This window comes from Prionailurus viverrinus, chromosome E1 (genome assembly GCF_022837055.1).
Source record: "Prionailurus viverrinus isolate Anna chromosome E1, UM_Priviv_1.0, whole genome shotgun sequence".
NCBI lineage: Eukaryota > Metazoa > Chordata > Mammalia > Carnivora > Felidae > Prionailurus > Prionailurus viverrinus.
Genome location: NC_062574.1, coordinates 11,970,319 through 11,985,431, shown reverse-complemented (window position 1 = coordinate 11,985,431; position 15,113 = coordinate 11,970,319). Strand labels below are relative to the sequence as shown.

At 49.6% G+C, this 15,113-nt stretch overlaps 1 protein-coding gene across 2 annotated transcripts in view; it reads left to right on the top strand.

The window, feature by feature from the left end:
• The first annotated feature begins 878 nt into the window (after positions 1-878).
• NT5M (5',3'-nucleotidase, mitochondrial) overlaps positions 879-15,113 on the top strand; it is a 28,134-nt gene continuing 13,899 nt past the window's right edge. For both annotated transcript variants that reach the window (XM_047832009.1, XM_047832008.1), the window contains exons 1-2: positions 879-1,320; positions 4,783-4,883. In XM_047832009.1, the coding sequence (XP_047687965.1) occupies positions 1,051-1,320; positions 4,783-4,883 (371 nt within the window). In that variant the 5' untranslated portion in view covers positions 879-1,050. The remainder of the gene's footprint in view (positions 1,321-4,782; positions 4,884-15,113) is intronic.

Genomic DNA, 15,113 nt, shown 5'->3' with positions numbered 1-15,113 from the left:
ATATCCACCACCAAGCACATAGGAGATGTTCAGCAAGTATGGTGCCAAGGAAATATAAGAATGAAGCTTGTGGTCTCAGTGGCCTCTCTACCCCCTAAAGCCTCTTTCCCTGCTTTAGGACTTTGACCTTGCTGCTTTCTCTCTCTGGACCGCTCGGTCTTTCTGTGTTTTACATCCCCTATTCTCATCATTTATGTCTCTGCTCCAGCATCACCTCCTGCAAGAGGCCTTCCCTGACCACCCTGCCTGTCTCCCCACCTCTCCATCATCGGGTGCTTTTTGCATCATCGTCTGCTTTTTGGTTTGTTTTTGTTTTTGTTTTTTGTGGGTTGTTTTTTTTTTTGCTAAAAAAAAAACAAACAAAACCTATACCAGGGTACAAAATAATATATACTTACAGATTTATTTGAAAACCATCAGTTTTATGAAGGCTTTGTAATGTTTGCAAGGTGTTTGTTTGTCCTACTTATATCAGCCTCTCCCCAGATATTCGCTGTAAAGCAGGGAGGCTCTCCGGGGGCACATCATCCTGTTTTGGTTCCTTCATACTGTTGTCACTCTCTGAAAAATTTTTTGCCCGTTTTGTACGTTTGTTTGCTTTTCATCTGTCTGCCTTCTAAGAGGTAAATTCCAGGATGGATGGCAGGGACCTGGTCAGTTTTGTCCACAGCCCCATACAGTGAATGCTCAGTGACACAGCCTCGCTCCATCAGCGCGCACTGCTCCTGCAGTCACGCTGCGGCTGTGGGAGGAGGCAGTCCAGGCCCGGGGTCCCGGGAGAAGACGCGAGTGGAGAGCAGGGGACTGTGGCCTGTCCCCAAAGCCCCGCCCCCTGAGCTCCGCCTCCGCCGGAGCGCGTGCCGCAGCCTCGCTCTGGGGCCAGAGCCTGCGCGCTGCGCCCCGCGCGCCCCGCGCCCCGCGCCCCGCGCTGCCCGCGCGCCCGAGCCGGCAGGGGTTTCTTTCCCCCATCGCGGTCATGTCTCCGGGTCCAGCCCGGCGGGGTGGCGCGGCCCAGGCCCCGGAGCCCGCGGCGAGCGACCGCCAGGGACCATGATCCGGCTAGGCTGCTGGTGTGCGCGGCGGCCCCGCGGCGCGGCGTTCCCCGCGGGGCGGCGCTGGGGGTCGGGCGGGCCGGCGGGCCGGGCGGGCGGCCGCTCCCTGCGGGTGCTGGTGGACATGGACGGCGTGCTGGCCGACTTCGAGGGCGGCTTCCTCAGGAAGTTCCGCGCGCGCTTCCCCGACCAGCCCTACATCGCGCTGGAGGACCGGCGCGGCTTCTGGTTGTCGGAGCAGTACGGCCGCCTGCAGCCCGGCCTGAGCGTGAGCACCCCCTCGCCCCCCGCCCCGGCCCCGCTCGGCGCCGCGGCGGGGCCGCCGTTCCCGCTCCGGGGCCCCTAGCCCAGCCCGGCGGGACTGAGGCCCTCCTTCCCGGTCCTGGGCCGGGAGCCCGCGTGACCTTGGGTGGGTCATCGCCCTGAGCCTCGGGGTAGTCCTCGTGTGAAAGGGGGGCCTGGGGAGGACCGAGGGCGCAGCCCTGCGCGCAGGAGCTGGTGGCTGTCCTCTCAAAAGTCAGGAGAATAGGAAGCGTAATATACTGTCTTCAGCAGACTTTTTAAGTTTTGGTGCATTTGGCCACGAGTCTTTTAATTTTTTAAATGAAATAAATGTTACAGGTAAAGTCCTCTTTGACCCCTGCCACAGTCACGTGCCCACTTCTTCATCCTCGCGAATTTGATGAGTGTCTTTACCCTTCTTTTTTTGCCCTTTTCCATGAATGCATTAGTTCCCAGTGGTATTTGAGGTCCAGAGAAGTGGAGCGCTGCACATCACACAATGCGTCAGTGGTCAAGATGGGGTGGGATCAACTCCTTGGTTTATCCCCTTGCTCTGGCGGCCCTGCTGAACCTGAGCCCGCCACATCCCCCTGACTCCTGATGTGCTCTGCTCTCTGAGTCCGCCACGGATGGAGGGGAAATATCCAGGCACGTTTATAGACAGATGGCTTGGTTTGTGAGCTTAAACTGTTTGGTGAAAGGAACAGGATTTTGCCTTGCCGGCTTAAAGAGGCTGGATGTTTTCTGGCATCCCTTGATTGGCCACCTAGGATCCCCTAGGTCACCAGAAGTTTGATGATGATGATGATGATGATGATGGTATTAGAGCCTATTTTGTATCCGTAGGTTGACTGCATTGTCTCCCATGTGAGATAGACATTATGTCTCCATCGTGCAGGCGAGGAAACTTGTCCTAAGTCATATAGCCAGTAAGGGGCTCAGCTAGGATTGGAACTCAAGTCCGTCTGCCTCCCAAGCACATTTAGCTTTTGCCACCCCAAAGTCCTCTTCTCTGTCCTGCTCTAACAAGTAACTTTTCTTTCGACTTAGAAAAGGTTACTTGACAATAATTGGTTTGTTGAGAGGCAGGTTGAAAAGAAAATCAAGCACCATGTCCCTCTTAACACCATGCACTTCAGAAGGTGACTTTCCCAGAGTTCTGTGTGCTCACTCCTCCCAGCTCTAATGGCTGATTACCAACTTCGAAGTGGAGAGAATACCCTAGTAATTTTTTTGCGGCCTCAGTAACATACCCCCCTGCTCTGTGTGTGTGTTCGTTTATAGACGGTGCACGGTATTGACAGTCTGGGCACCTTGTTTCCTTCCAGAAGTGTATTAGGGCAATAAAATAAAGCCCGTCCCCGATCCTGGAAAGGACAGTGGTTTTTGTAGTCCTTTGTACAAGTGTGCAGGCCCCAGGACTAAGGAGATGAATTACCATTTTCTAAGGACGAGGCAAAGGAACAGAGCTCCTGGGACACGAAGGAAGGGGTGTTCTGGGAGTGACATGCTGAGTTCTGCTTCTGGGAACATTGCAGGAAATGGGATTTTAATAAATCCCCAGCACAGCTCACAGCAGGACATCCCCGGGTCTCACCTGGGCTGAGCTGGCCCAGCATCTACAGTTAAAGACAACCAATCAGTCAACCCAGCTTAATTATGTAGGCACATCTGCTTTACAAAACACTGCTCTATCTGTATCCCCTTTGGTCTCCATGGTGCTCTGAGGGGTCACCGGGGCTGAGGTGGAAGGCAGTGCTCATTTTAACTGACTTGGAATCCCACGTGGTCAGAACAGTTGAGGAACTGAGCCAAGAGACAGGAAGTGCCTTGACCAGGGTTTCAGAGCCCCGTTAGTGATGGAAGGAGGGAGAGGTGGCTGGGACGCGATTACTGAGGTGAGGTGGTTAGCCCGGGGTCACACAGTAAGGGGCCAGGACCTCTTACCCCTCTGTCGAGTGTGCTTTCCACCAGCCTATGCTGCCTCTGTGTGAGTCAGAAGCCGTAAGTCATGTTCTGACAGTATCACCCATAAGTGACCTTGAAAAAGAAATCCTCTGTAAACGTCAGTTTCCTTATCAGTAAGCCAAGGATAGCAATTCTTGCCCCTTGTGGGATGTGAGGCTCAAACGAGAACAGACATTAGCAAGAGTTACTCATTTGCTTAATCCCCACAGTTTGCAAGAATATGGCCAGTGTGATCTCAGGGTTCTCCCTGCCCGTATGACATGGTGGTTCTGGAGCGTGTGGCCTGTGGCCTGGCAGAGACCCTTGCTGCACCACACACATGGGGTTCAGGTTCCTGCTCCTCAGAGGCCTGGGTCTGTCTTCCTTCCCCTTGTCCCGGGCCTGGAGAACTGTGGCATTCTGCAGACTTGGTTTTGGCCCCGTAACACGAGGTAGAAACTTCTAGCCTGGGACTTGGGAGGTGGTGTTCAGCTCTCAGCAATGCCACTGTTCTGCTGGGTGACATTTCAGAAAAACCCTTCCCTATTCAGAGCCTTGATTTTCTCATATGACAGATGCAGGTCTGGATTTTTGGCTTTCAAACTTTATTTATTTATTTATTTTAACAATTTTTTTAATGTTTATTTTTGACAGACAGAGAGAGAGAGACAGAGCATGAGCGGGGGAGGGGCAGAGAGAGAGGGAGACACAGAATCCGAAGCAGGCTCCAGGCTCTGAGCTGTCAGCACAGAGCCCGAAGTGGGGCTCAAACTCACAAACCGTGAGATCATGACCTGAGCCGAAGTCGGACGCTCAACCAACTGAGCCATACAGGCGCCCCATGGCTTTCAAACTTTAAAAGCTGCAGAATACGTTTTACACAAAGTACTTACTGACATATCAATGCACAAAGCAGACAAAAGGGCTGTCGTAGTTGATATGAGTGAGGAGCCTGGAGTTCTGCTCAACTGGCCTTCCACCTGCTCTCCACCAGCCCCCCCTTAACCTACACTGCACAGAGGTGCGCTGAAAAATCTCTAAGTTCCTCCAGCTCTTGAATTCAAGGACTCTAGTGCCATGGCAAGACCTGGTCCACCCTCAGAGCCTCTACAATGCCTCTGGCCGTTTGAATCAAGCAAGTGCATATGATTCATGACCTACCTTGGGTCCCAGGTGGCCCTAGCCGTGCCTCTAGCAGAGCAGGCTTCAGAATTCATGGCCCCTGACACCTTAGCTGGTCTCTGCTGGATCCTTGCTGAAGTCGGAGCCCCTGGAGAGGGGCTGGAACACACATACTCCATGTGACCTGCCCTCCCACTGGGATGTGTCCGTGTGTGTGTGTGTGTGTGTGTGTGTGTGTGTGTGTGTGTGTTGGGGGGTAAGGGGAGCGTGGAAGGCTCACCCTCTTACTGTCAGCAGCTCTTCCCAGCTGTGCCGTCCTTGTGGTGAGGCGAGGTGCTGAGTACCCTGTAAGTTGCATGTTTCTCTCTCGTCTTCTTAGGAGAAGGCCATTAGCATATGGGAATCGGAAAATTTCTTTCTTGACCTGGAGCCTCTACCGGGGGCTGTGGAAGCTGTGAAGCAGATGGCCAACCTAGAAAAGTAAGTTTGTCTTCCCGCCTGAGTATTTGCGCCTTCCCCCTGCCGGCGCCTTCCCTTCTCCCCTGCTGCCCCCACCCTCTGCCGCCCTGCCTTCTCTCTCCCTCGTCCCTGCACAGGCCTCCATGCTTGTTTCTTCAGCCCTGGACATGGTAACACCCTGAGTGACACACACTCGGCCTGTAGGCTAGTAAGGTGTTTTGATCCAGTAACAGGAGAAAATATTGAATCTAACGGGACCTGGGTGACTGGGTGCTGGATGAGCCCGTATTCAGCAAATATCTGAGAACCGACTCTGTTAGATGCTCCTGGACACCAGTGATACAGAGACGAACAACACATTGTCCCGCCGTCTTGGAGCTCACAGCCCTGCCGGAGAGTGGGTGCTGACGTTAAAGAATCTCACAAGCGGAGATAATCACGGACTGTGATCAGTGCTGAAAAGGAACAGAGTAAGGGGTACGAAGGGGCCTAACGGGAGACCTAATGAGAAAGGTGGTGAGGAAGCAGTATTGTGTGAGGTGTTTCTGTTTGCTTCTGGTGGAGCAGTTGCTTCTGTGAGCTGAAGCTCCCGCTCCATAACCACCCACTAAAATCCATCAGCAGTTACAGATGATGGCCTTCCCTGAGGACTTCAAACAGAAAACACAAAAGCCATCCTGAGATGTAGTTCGCGTGCCGTACAGCCATTTAAAGTGTCTAATTCAACGGGTGTGTTCGCAGAGTTGTGCACTCATGACCATGGTCAACTTCAGAACACTTTCATCACCCCCAAAAGAAACCCTAAACCCATCAGCAGTCACCACCCCTTCTTCTCCTTCCCTTGCAACCCTAGGCAGCCACCGTCTACTCTAAGTCTCTGTAGATTTGCCCGTGTGAGACATTTCACGTGCATTTCATGTACATACACTGTGTGGTCTTTTGTGATTGGCTTCTTTTATGCCATCTTGTGTTTTCAGGGTTCATCTGCTTCCTAGCACAAATCAGTACCTCATGGCTGGGTAATATTCCACGGTACGGATATGCCACGTTTTGTTCATCTGTCCATCAGTTAGTAGACACTTGGGTTGTTTCTGCTTTTTAGGTATTAAGAATAATACTGCCATGGACACTCATGTACAAGTTTTGGGTTTTTTTGTGGTCATATGTTTTCATTTTTCTTAGGTGTATATATACCTAGGAGCAGAATTTCTGGGTCTTGTGGTAAATCCATGTTTAATATTTTGGGGACTGCCAAACTTTTCCAAAGTGACAGTACCATTTGACATTCCCGTTAGCAATGGATGAGGATTCCATCACACCCTTGCTAACACTTGTGGGCTTTGTTTTTTTTTTTTTTTTTAAAGGAGGCTTCACACATAGCATGGAGCCCAGTGCAGGGCTTGAACTCATGCTCTGAGATCAAGACCTGAGCTGAGATGCAAAGTTGAATACTTATAACCAACCGAGCCACTCAGGCTCCCCGTGTGGTCTTTTTTATTGTAGCCGTCCTAGTGGGTGTGAAGAGATATCCCATCGTCCTTTTGATTTGCCATTTCTCTGAGGGCTTATGCTTTGAGCATCTTCTTGTGTGCTTTTTAACCATATGTTTATCCTTTTTGGAGAAATGTTTGTTCAGATCCTTTCCTATTTTTTTTCAATTGGGTTATTGATCTTTTTTATTGCTAATTTTTGAGAGTTCTTTATTTTAGATAACAAGTCCCTTATCGGATATATGATTTGCAAATATATTCTCTCATCCCATGTGGGTTGTTGCTTTACTTTCTTGGTGGTGTCCTTTGAAACCCAGAGTTTTTATTTGGATATAATTCACTTTATCTGTTTTTCTCTTTTGCCCCTGTGTTTTTGCTGTTGTATCTAAGTATCATGTGCCTTAGCCAAGGTCACAAAGACTTGCTCCTGTGTTTTCTTCTAAGAACTTTATAGTTTTAGCTCTTCCATGTAGGTCTTTGATCCATTTTGAGTTAATTTTTGCATAAAGGGTAAGGAAGGGGTCCCACCTCAATCTTTTGTCAGTGAAAATCCAGTTCTCAGAACCATTTGTTGAAAAGACTCTTTTTTCCTTCTATTGAATGGTCTTGGCTTCCTTGACAAACATCAACTGACCATAAGTGCTTAAGATTTATTTCTAGACTTGTATAAACTTTTATTGGTCACAGTTTTGCTTGAATTTACCAGCCTGCATGACCAATCAAACATAAGGTATGATTTGGTCTTTACCGTGCCATATAAATGCCTCCCCAAATCATCAGTGTTCAAAGTTCCACCATTAGAACTTTGAGTTAGAGTTTTTCAGACTCATTTGGCTGGCAGTTTAGTTTTAGACTTGAGTCAGGTCCTGCAGAGTACTGTATTTCATTCTGGTTTATGATTTGAACTTGATTTATGGTGGAATACTGTTGTACGACTTCTTCCACCTACAGGAAGAGCCTAGAGGGGCAAAGCATATGTGTATCTGCACTGAAGCTGTTCAAAATTCTATTTGGGTTTGGATCAGCGTTTCCTGGACCGCATTCAGCCAACTGTATTCTGGGGTGCTAGATAGCATAGTGGTTAAGGTTATATCCTAACTGGAGTTGGGCTGCCCAGGCTCAAATCTGGGCTTTTCCCGAATCTAACTTTCAGATGTTGGGCAAATTATTAAACTTTCTGGGTCTCAGTTTCTTCAAGTGTAGAAGGAGGGTTATGAGAAAGTCCTCAGTATATATAGCTCCTGGCACATTGTAAGTGCTCAGTAGATGTTAGCTGCTGTGGTTACTATCCTGCAAGATTTAGTAGGTATGCAACAAAAAAGTATTCTTTAACCAAAACAGTATGGAGGGCATTGGATTAAGATCAGACTTCTAAGGGCTTCCAGATTGCTGGTGTGTGCATCATGACCCTTCACTGGGGTAGCAGAGGATATAGCATTCTTCATATGTATTCTAGCCTAGAACACTTTCCCCCCCACAGCTTCCCTGGTAACGCTTTTGTGAAAATGCAAGTCTAGACCCTACCACAGGTCTTGTACTTCCATTTGGCTCCTAACAGGGTAGATTCCTAAGGTCAGTCAGTGCCCAAAGTTTGGACAGAGAGAGAGAGGGAGCTAGTCAGTAACTAAGTGGATAGCTTTGTATCTAGTACCGAAGTAGACAGAGATCAAGGTTTAAAATGTTACTTAAGGAATATTTGTCAGGCATCTGCTACATGCTAGGCTTCCTAGAAGATGCTGCAGATACAGAAGTAGGTAAGAGATCTTGCCTTCAAAGAGTTCACTAGTAAACAGATGACTAGAACATAGTTCTAGAAGTGGTGTGGTAGATGTATGAATACAGAAGGCAGGGGCTAATACTCCCCAGAGGAGGTGGCGACACTTGAGCTGTCATCTTGAAAAATGAAAAGGGATCTGGCAGGTGCAGAAGGCAAGGGAGTGCCAGGTAGGAGGGGAACAGTGAGCGAATACCTTTACTGCCCACTGTCCTAAAACAGCCTTCCTGGCATGCTGTGTCCTTCCTCCACCAGCACTGAGCAGGGGCTGTGCTTCCTTGGACTATCTTCAGTGGCAACTACCCTTTTTTTCTTAGTGTTTATTTTTATTTTTTGGCGGGGGAGGGGCAGAGAGAGAGGGGGACAGAGGATCCAAAGCAGCCTCTGTGCTGACAGCAGAGAGCCCGAAGCGGGGCTTGAACTCACAAACCTCGAGATTGTGACCTGAGCCAAAGTCGGACGCTTAACTGACTGAGCCACCCAGGTGCCCCTACCCTTTATTATTATTATTATTATTATTATTATTATTATTATTATTCAGTAACACATGAGTATATTCTTATGAAAAATGCAGTGTGTACATATGTGAAAAAATGTGAGTTGCCCATTTTCTCCACTCTCCCATGTACATCTCTCTCAACCCCGCTCTTTCTATCCTCGTTAACAATTTGGGGTGTATGCTTACAGACCTTTTAAAATGCATTTATGTATTGGGGCACCTGGGTGGCTCAGTCGGTTGAGTGTCTGACTTCGGCTCAGGTCATGATCTCACAGTCTGTGAGTTCGAGCCCCACATCAGGCTCTGTGCTGATGGCTCAGAGCCTGGAGCCTGCTTCCGATTCTGTGTCTCCCTCTCTCTCTGCCCCTCCCCTGCTCATGCTCTGTCTCTCTCTGTCTCAAAAATAAATAAAAACATTAAGAAAAAAAATTTTTAATAAAAAAATGCATTTATGTACATATTTGTATGGTTTACAAATACAGGTTTATCTGTATATAAATTTGTATGTTCTACCCAGCAGCCAGAGAGATATTTTTAAACCAAACTCTGCTGATGTTGGTCCCCTCTTAAAACTACCTCTTGGGGGGCACCTGGGTGGCTCAGTCGGTTAAGCGTCTGACTTCTGCTCAGGTCACGATCTCACAGTTTGTGCGTTCGAACCCTGCGTAGGGCCCTGTGCTGTCAGTGTGGAGCCTGCTTTGGATTCTCTGTCTGCCTCCCTCTCTGCCCCTCCCTCTCTCCCTCTTGGCTTCCTACCCTAAGTCCGCCGGGCCCGTGAGGTGGTCTGCTACCCGCTGTGTCGCCCTCCAACCTCTTTTCACCTGCTTCAGGCACGCTGGCTTATTTTCTGCCCCGGGGATGCACCAAGCTTGTTTCTGATCTTACAGAACTCTTAACATACCCTCTTGGAATATTTCCCTTCTAGAACTTGGTGTGGCCACATTGATTTTAATCCTTTAGCTCTGAGTCGCTTTCGTGTCCCCCCTTCAAAGTGGCCATGCTGCTGTAGCTAAAGAGGCCACTGTCCCCACCCAGCTATTCCTCCCCATCCCCCCGGGTATGTTCTCTAAGCTGATGTTGTGTGTCTGTGTTGTCCCTTCCTCTCTCAAATGTCAGCTCCCTGGGGTCACGGAGCTATATTCCTGGTCCCTAGGGTGCTACCTGGCACAGGGTACAGGCTGAGGTATTTGCTGAATAAACATTCACAGAATAGTTGTTGTTTATAAAATAGGATGTGGTCTTCTATGTTATTCTATTGCTTTCTCTTTTGTACCTGACAATATGTGTTAGCTACCTTTCCCCAACAACACTATCGAACTATCTTATTCTTTGTAACTACTGCATCGTGTTTTATTGTATACATATTCCATCATGTATTTAATGCGTTCCATATAGACATTTAAGTTGGTTCCCATTGCTCCTTGTTTATCAGGGCTACAATGAGTACACATGCAAGTATTTTTGTGCAAGAGTGGACCAGCTGGATCAAAGCCATATGCATTTTTATTTTATTATTATTTTTTTAATTTTAGAGAGAGCACGAGCAGAGGAAGGGCAGAGGGAGAGAGAGAATCTTTTTTTTAAAAAATTTTTAATGGTTATTTATTTTTGAGAGAGAGAGAGAGACAGACAGACAGGCAGACAGACCACAAACAGGGGAGGGGCAGAGAGAGAGGGAGATGCAGAATCCGAAACAGACTCCAGGCTCCAAGCTGTCAGCACAGAGCCCGACAGGGGGCTCGAACTCACAAACCATGAGATCATGACCTGAGCTGAAGTTGGACGCCTAAATGACTGAGCCACACAGGCGCCCAGAGAGAATCTTAAGCAGGTTCCACCCTCAGTGCTGAGCCCGACATGGGGCTTGATCTCACGATCCTGGTATCATGACCCGATCCAAAATCAAGAGACTGAGCCACCCAGGTGCCCCTCCATATGCATCTAAAAACAATTTTTATTGAAATATAGTTAGCATACAGTGTTACGTTAGTTTCAAGTGTACCATATAATGATTCAACAATCATGTACATTACTCAGTGCTCATCATAGTGAGTGCACTCTTAATCTCCTTTATCTGTTTCAGCCATCCCCCCACCCACCTCTTGTCTGTGCTCTGTATTTAAATTTGATACACACTAAGTGATACTTAAATGCTATTCTTCCTGCAGATGTTCCCCCAGAACAACTAGCATAGTATATTCCATATAAAGTGCCATTAGTCAGCATGACTTATCCTTGAAAGGGGCATTTGACGTGTGAAAATAGCCAAAACTGATTTGGAGTCACTGCCGGCAACTGAATGAGTCATAGCTGGATCTCCCTAGTGCTTAGAGTATGATGGATTTCTTTAAGTTTATTTATTTATTGAGAGAGAGAGAGAATGAGCAGGGGAGGGGCAGGGAGAGAGAGAGAGAGTGAGAGAGAGAGAGAGAGAGAGAGAGAGAGAGAGAATCCCAAGCAGGCTCCATGCTGCCAGCACAGAGCCCAACATGGGGCTCGAACTCACAAACCCATGAGATCATGACCTGAGCTGAAATCCAGAGCTGGACGCTTAATCGACTGAGCCACCCAGGCACCCCTAGAATATGATGGATTTTAGTATGTGATGAATAAAAGGAACTCATGATGTCTAAAGCAATGAGCACTTTCTATCGGGATTATAATTGGCTTCAAAGGTCAGTCCCTAAGAGAAGGCTGAAAAATGTTTGTTTTAAAAAAACAATGGTTAATTCGGAAAATTAAAATATAGGATAAAAAGTCATTTAGAACCTCATCACGTTGAGACAACCACTTATATTTTGGTGTTTTTGCTGGAGTTTTCTTGCATACAGATCTTTTCCCCGTAGTTGTCATTATAATATGTATAACTTCAAACATGTATGAAACGGTAGCAGTGTTTGCCAAAGCAAGTATTTGACATCCTAGGGGGACTACTTAGCACCACTCATTTATAAGGCTAAGTTTAGTTGTGCTCACACCTGTGTTGTTTTTTTTTTTAATGTTTATTTTTGAGAAAGAGAGAGAGACAGAGCACGAGCAGGGGAGGGGCAGAGAGAGAGGGAGACACAGAATCTGAAGCGGGCTCCAGGCTCCGAGCTGTCAGCACAGAGCCCGACGCGGGGCTCGAACCCATGAACCCATGAACCATGAGCTTATGACCTGAGCCGAAGTCGGACACTTAACCGACTGAGCCACCCAGGTGCCCCGCTCGCGCCTGTGTTTAGCCATGACTTTCAATACCTATTGTTAGAAGGTGAAAGAGGGACAGTAAAGCGTCCTCCAAACTGAGAAGGCGCTTTGAGACCAGAAAACATACAGTTTTCTGGGGACTCTGTACAGTTTACACAGTTTCAATTCAGGATGACTCTGATGGGGCGATCGGGTGAGCAGTGATCCAGAACTGCACAACCATTCCCTGCCAAGTCCTGACGTGAGGCCGTAGATTTTCTAGAGGGAAGAGACGGCAGAGAGCACTGTGGTGAGGTCAGAAGGACTAAACGCTTGACAGACCTCATGGTGCCATCTGGGTACCAGAAGACGGGGGAAGAAACTATGTTACCTCTACTAGGTATCTCAACATCATTAGGAGAGATGAGAGCAAGCCTTTCTACATTCCGGTCAGGGCATACATTAACCTCCAAGGGGCCTGGAACACGTACCCCCAAGGGAGGCCACTGCTTGCCCACGAGCAAGATGGAGGACACCAAAGGTGGAGTCGGTGTTGTGAGCATGCCTACGATCGCGGAGCCTGGCATAGGAGGCAATGTATTCATTCACTCACTAAACACGTATTTTGTGTGTCACTTCATATGTGCCTGGCACCGTACCAGCACGAAATAAAGACACCCAACCTAAGGTCTCAGGTCTCAAGGAGTTTTCAATACGGTGGGGAAGATGGCAAGTATAAAGAAAAATAATTTCAGTTTGCAATAAGCTTTGTGAAGGCAATAAACAGGCGATATATTTGAGAGTAAACAGGGAAGGGACTGCTTCAGGTGGGGTGGAAAGGTTTCTCTGAGGAGGTGACATTTGACTTCAGAGCTAAGTGGTAGGAATGAGCTAGTTAGTAAGGAGCCAGGGTACAAAGGCCCTGAGATGGGCAAGGATTCTGCTCGTTTGAGTGACATCTCAGAGGAGACCAGTGTGGCTAGAATTCAGGGAGCGTGGTGTGGGTGGGAGGGACGGCACACTGGCAGAGGAGCAGGTCGAAGAGACAATGATGGGATTTAACTTAGATTTTAAAAACATGGGCTTGGGGCGCTAAGTTTGGACAGGCAATTTTCCAAAGAAGATATGCAAATGGCCAACGAGGGCATGAAAATTGGCCCCGACATCATTCGTCGGTAGGAAAATGCAAATCAAAACCGTAATGAGATACCACTTCGTACCCACGAGAATGACCGTAATAATAAAAAAAAAAAATAGGACAATCATAAGTGTGGCCGAGGATGTGGAGAATTTGGAACCCTTATCACTGCTGGTCGGATTGTAAAGGCGTGCAGCTGCTGTGGAAAACACTAGAGAAAACGTTTCCTCAAAATGTTAACTGTGGGGGCACCTGGATGGATCAGTGGGGTAAGCGTCCAACTCTTGATTTTGACTCAAGTCATGATCCCAGGGTCATGGGATTGAGCCCTGCGTTGGGCTCTGTGCTGACTGGATCCTGCTTCAGATTCTGTCTCTGTCCCTCTGCCCCCTCCCCTGCTCACAGTCTCCCTCAGGGAGGGAAAAAAAAGGTCAGTCTGGATGCTAGGCTGGGACATGGGGGTAGGAAGGCTTGGCAGGGGCAGAGTTGGAAACTGAGGAACCATCAGAGGTGGTTGTGGTAACTCAGTAAGAAATGGCGGGGCTTGGGACTGGGGTGAGGACCGTGGAGGGAAGTCGGTGGAATGAAACACGCGTTGGAGGTAGACCCCATAGGTCTGGGGATGGATATTGGAGCTGGGGGAAGGGTAGGAAAAGGCGTGATTTTTCATTTTTTTCTTGAGCAGCTAGATGAATAGAATAGTGCCATTAACTAGGGAAGGAACAGGTCTGGGGAGCGGGGAGGACCACATGTTCCGTTTTGGAAAAACCGAGTCTGCGATGCTGACGAGATGTCCACATGGAGATCTTCAGTAGACCATTAAGGATGCGAGCCTGGCACGCGGGGGAGAGGGCTGGACTGTGAAGTTAAAGGGGGAGGGGGGGCACCAGCATAAAGATGATGTGTAAAGCCTTGGGTGACGTCACTGAGCAGGGAGTGTAGGCAAAGAGCCCCTGAGGGTCAGAACCAGCAGAGAGGCTGGGAGATTATGCTGGGGCGGCCGGCGAGGGGCAGGCGTGCCAATGCAGGAGCTGTCACAGAGGAGGGCACGGCCGCTCGGGCGCTGGTGAGCAAGAGGAGAGTGGGGTGTGCGTGGGGTATGGTGACATGAGGGTCCTTGGTGACAACAGGCACTTTCCGTGGAGCAGAGGGGGTGGGCTCCGGGCTGGGTGGGTTGAAGCAGGCTCCGGAGGTGAGGAAGTGGGGTCACCAAGTGCAGGCCGCCTGGCAGATGTATTGGGTCAGAGAGATGGGAGGTCACAGGGGCGGGTGTGAGGTCAAGGTCGCGTGTGTATGTATGTATGTTACAAGACGGGAGAGAACAGAACACGCTCGAATGAGTTGTATGGAAGAGGAGCGCAGGGAAAGGAGGTGTCGCAGGGCCCCTGCGAAGTGTCGCCCCTGCAAGTATCTCCTTGCGAAGATAAAGGGATGGAATCCAGGACACCAATGAAGGGCTTGCCTTGAGAGGAGGGAGGGAGGCAGGCCTGCTCCTCCCGTGCCGTTGAGCGAGAGAAGGAAGTTCAGGCACAGGCACGTTTCTGGAATCCACGATGGGAAGACAGGGGGTCTCGCGGCCGAGAAGTCTGAGGAAAGGGGGGTGGTGCCTTGGCTGTCCTGGGGAGCGGAAACACGAGCACACGGCGGGGCCTCGCGGGGAAAGGCTGCCGGGCTCCTGCACCACTGCCTTGGGGTTGTGGTCATGAATTTAAGGTTAAAACGGCCAAACTGATTAGGTGCAACATTGGGCTCCTTGGGTGCAGGTAGAAGCCGGAGAGTTGGGTTCTTTCAGGGCCTTGGGGGGGAGAGAGAAGGATGAGCGGGGAGATGGCAGGGGGGCCACAGGGACCTGAGGGAGGGCGGTGGCCAGGGATGACAGAAGCGTGCTGAGCCTCGGGGTTGTTGTCTTGCCGTTGAGTGAAGATGCCTCCGCCAGGAGGACAGCAGGGGGCGGGCAGAGTGAGGACACAATCCAGGTGTGGCCGTGGGAAGGGTGTCGGAGGTGGGGCAGAGGAGGATTTTGGAGGCGTGCAGGCTGGACCTGGGAGGTGGGGTTGGGTCCACTGTGTGTGCGCAGTGCGCGTGTCCACGTTGTGGCCACTGAGGAGGCTGATGGGGCGGGACGGAGGCACGTCGGTGAGCCCTCGGGCGGTGGGGGGGATGAGGGACGGCCCCTGGGCAG